This window comes from Montipora capricornis, chromosome 4, assembly GCF_036669925.1.
Source record: "Montipora capricornis isolate CH-2021 chromosome 4, ASM3666992v2, whole genome shotgun sequence".
NCBI lineage: Eukaryota > Metazoa > Cnidaria > Anthozoa > Scleractinia > Acroporidae > Montipora > Montipora capricornis.
Window position 1 is genome coordinate 40,590,788 of NC_090886.1, and position 2,557 is coordinate 40,593,344.

The 2,557-nt window shown below is 45.3% G+C and overlaps 1 protein-coding gene across 1 annotated transcript; it reads left to right on the forward strand.

Annotated features, from left to right (window-relative positions):
• The first annotated feature begins 425 nt into the window (after positions 1-425).
• LOC138046692 (uncharacterized) lies at positions 426-2,132 on the forward strand. The gene has a single exon (XM_068893285.1). It carries the CDS (start codon positions 426-428, stop codon positions 2,130-2,132), a length of 1,707 nt encoding a protein of 568 aa, XP_068749386.1.
• The last annotated feature ends 425 nt before the right edge of the window (positions 2,133-2,557 follow it).

Genomic DNA, 2,557 nt, shown 5'->3' on the forward strand with positions numbered 1-2,557 from the left:
TTGTCTAAATAACATGTATAAGTGGTTTACATCTTGCCTCCTGGCACCTGTGGACCAACACCTTGAACATTATGGCCTGATGGAAGGCCAGCAGAGAGGAGCGAAATCAGGGTGTTTTGGTACGATGGATAACTTGCTAATCGATAGAGCAGTAATGCTGGATTGCCAGAGAGGCAAACGGAACTTAAGCATGGCATGGATTGACGTGCGCAAGGCTTACGACTCCGTCGACCATGATTGGCTATGCGCAATGACTGACGTGGACAGGCTTCCCATCTGGCTGGGTAAGGTCACACGCAAGTTGTGTGCGAGCTGGAATACTAAAAGTAGTAGCTACAACAAGGCAAGGGCGAGAGACTTCCAGAAAAATAAGGTTCATGAAGGGGCTACCCCAGGGGGACGCTTTGTGTCCTAGATTGTTTACAATGTGCCTGAACCCAGTAGCGTGGCGCCTGCAGGCAACTGAGGGATACCGGTTATGCAAGCCTGTAGGAGTCAAAGTCACCGATCTCCTGTATATCGACGACCTGAAGGTCTTTGCTGTCTCCGAGAGCAAGCTGAACCGAGTGCTGAAGGAAACTAGAGGAGCGATGCAGGATATTGGCCTTCACTGGAATCAGAAAAAGTGCTCAGTGGTACACGTGAAGAGAGGAGCCCAAGTGTTAGACGAGTCTGGTATGAGGATGGACGAGACAACTACCATCACGGCTCTTCGGGAGGGAAAACACTGCAAGTTCCTGGGGGTTCTGGAGAACGTTCGGCAGGATGAAAGGCTGGCTTTAGCGTGTGCAGCTAAAGAGTATCTACGCAGGATGTCTATTATATGGTCCAGCCCCCTGTCTGATTGTAACCGTGTACAGGCAACTAATCAGTATGCACTCCCGGTGCTGCGGTACTTAATGTGGACACAACATTGGTCTCTATCAGAGTTAAGAGGTGTGGACAGAGCAGCTCGGAAGATCATAGTTGAGAACGGTGGCAAGCACCCAGCTAGCCTAACTTCTTTGTTACATCTACCGAGGGAGAAAGGGGGTAGAGGCCTGCAATCAGTCGAACACGAGTATAAGATCACTAAAATCAAATCGCTACTGAAATTGTATCAGAATTCGGACCATACTGTGGGAGCAGTTAGAGAATTTGAAGAACACGCCATGGCATCAGGTCACCAGTCGCTTGTAAAGGAAGCAGCCAAGTACGCTGAAGAACTTAACATCACACTTCAGCTTGATATCCTAAATCCCGTGTGTGCTACAACGGAGGGAAAGGTGGTGACTGCAGCTAGAGCTGGGAATCTGCTGAAGAAATCTCGAGAGATGCAGCTCTTGGAGATCGCTAAAGAAAAAAGGTGGCAAGGAAAGTTATTCCGTATCAGATGGGACGATGATAGCCTAAGGATAACCAGCTGCTTTGCATGGCTAAAAGGTTGGGCTACATGCCCTACATATACCATCGCGGGCATGTATGAGCTATATGAGCAGTTGTTACCTACGAAGCTCTACACAAAGGAAAAGACACAAACCTCCACCGACGGTGAAGTCCTATGCAGGTTATGTGGGAAGGTAGCTGAGGGCGTTGCACATGTACTGGCTGGATGTTCCTCCCTGGCACAAACCAAGTACCTATACAGGCATAATGCCGCCTTGAAGATTCTGTTTTCTGAGCTCCTCCGAGAGCATGAGTTGATAGAAGAGGTTCCACCATGGTACTCACCGGCGATGCCAAAACCAGCCTACCAGAACACCACGAGTGAAGCGTTTTGGGATATTCCCATCTATGCAGAGCACAACGAAGTAAGAGCAAATCGGATAGACGCGCGTCTTGTCAGCCACGAGAGGAAAGAAGTTTACACAATTGAAATGAGGTGCCCATGGATTGAGAATAGAGCCAAGAAAGATGAGGAAAAGACGCTCAAGTATGGTCCCACGATGTGGGAGCTGAAGCAGAGATACAATGGTTACAGGGTTGAACAGTACAACGTAATAATTGACGTATTGGGTGGTTATTCTAAACACCTAGAGAAGTCGGTGAGGAAACTAATAGGAGCGAGATCGCGGGGTGTACTTGAGCGGATGCAGAAGTCGGTCATATCAAACACTTTGAACATTGCCAGAACATTTAAGATAAATACTTAGTTAGGGCGATAAGGACACTAGACTTTAGGTTTTCTTTTTACTTCTGAAATCCAGAAACACAAGGGTTGTCACAAAACCTGTATTTTAATTATTTTCTACGCAGTTTTTATAGTGGATAAGAGTTTGATATGATTCTAAATAGGCTTTTAGTAGAGATAACCAAATTATGATGGCCTCGTGTAGGTTTATAAGAGATAATGAGAGTATAAAACTGTGTATAATTTTCTAAATAGGCTTTTAGTAGAGATAATGATATCATCATATTTTTGCGCAGGTTTTACAGAGTATAGAATTTAATAATATTCTGAATTGGCTCTCTAAGTAGAGAGATTCATATCATTATGTATATCAGAATTGTACTAGGTTCCGTACCTAATTTTTTTACTTCTAATTGTAGCTTCTCAAGTGGTGTAGGTTACGTTATG

Coding starts and splice junctions, on each gene's coding strand:
- LOC138046692 (XM_068893285.1), top strand. CDS start 426: ATGTGCCTGAACCCAGTAGCGTGGCGCCTGCAGGCAACTGAGGGATAC.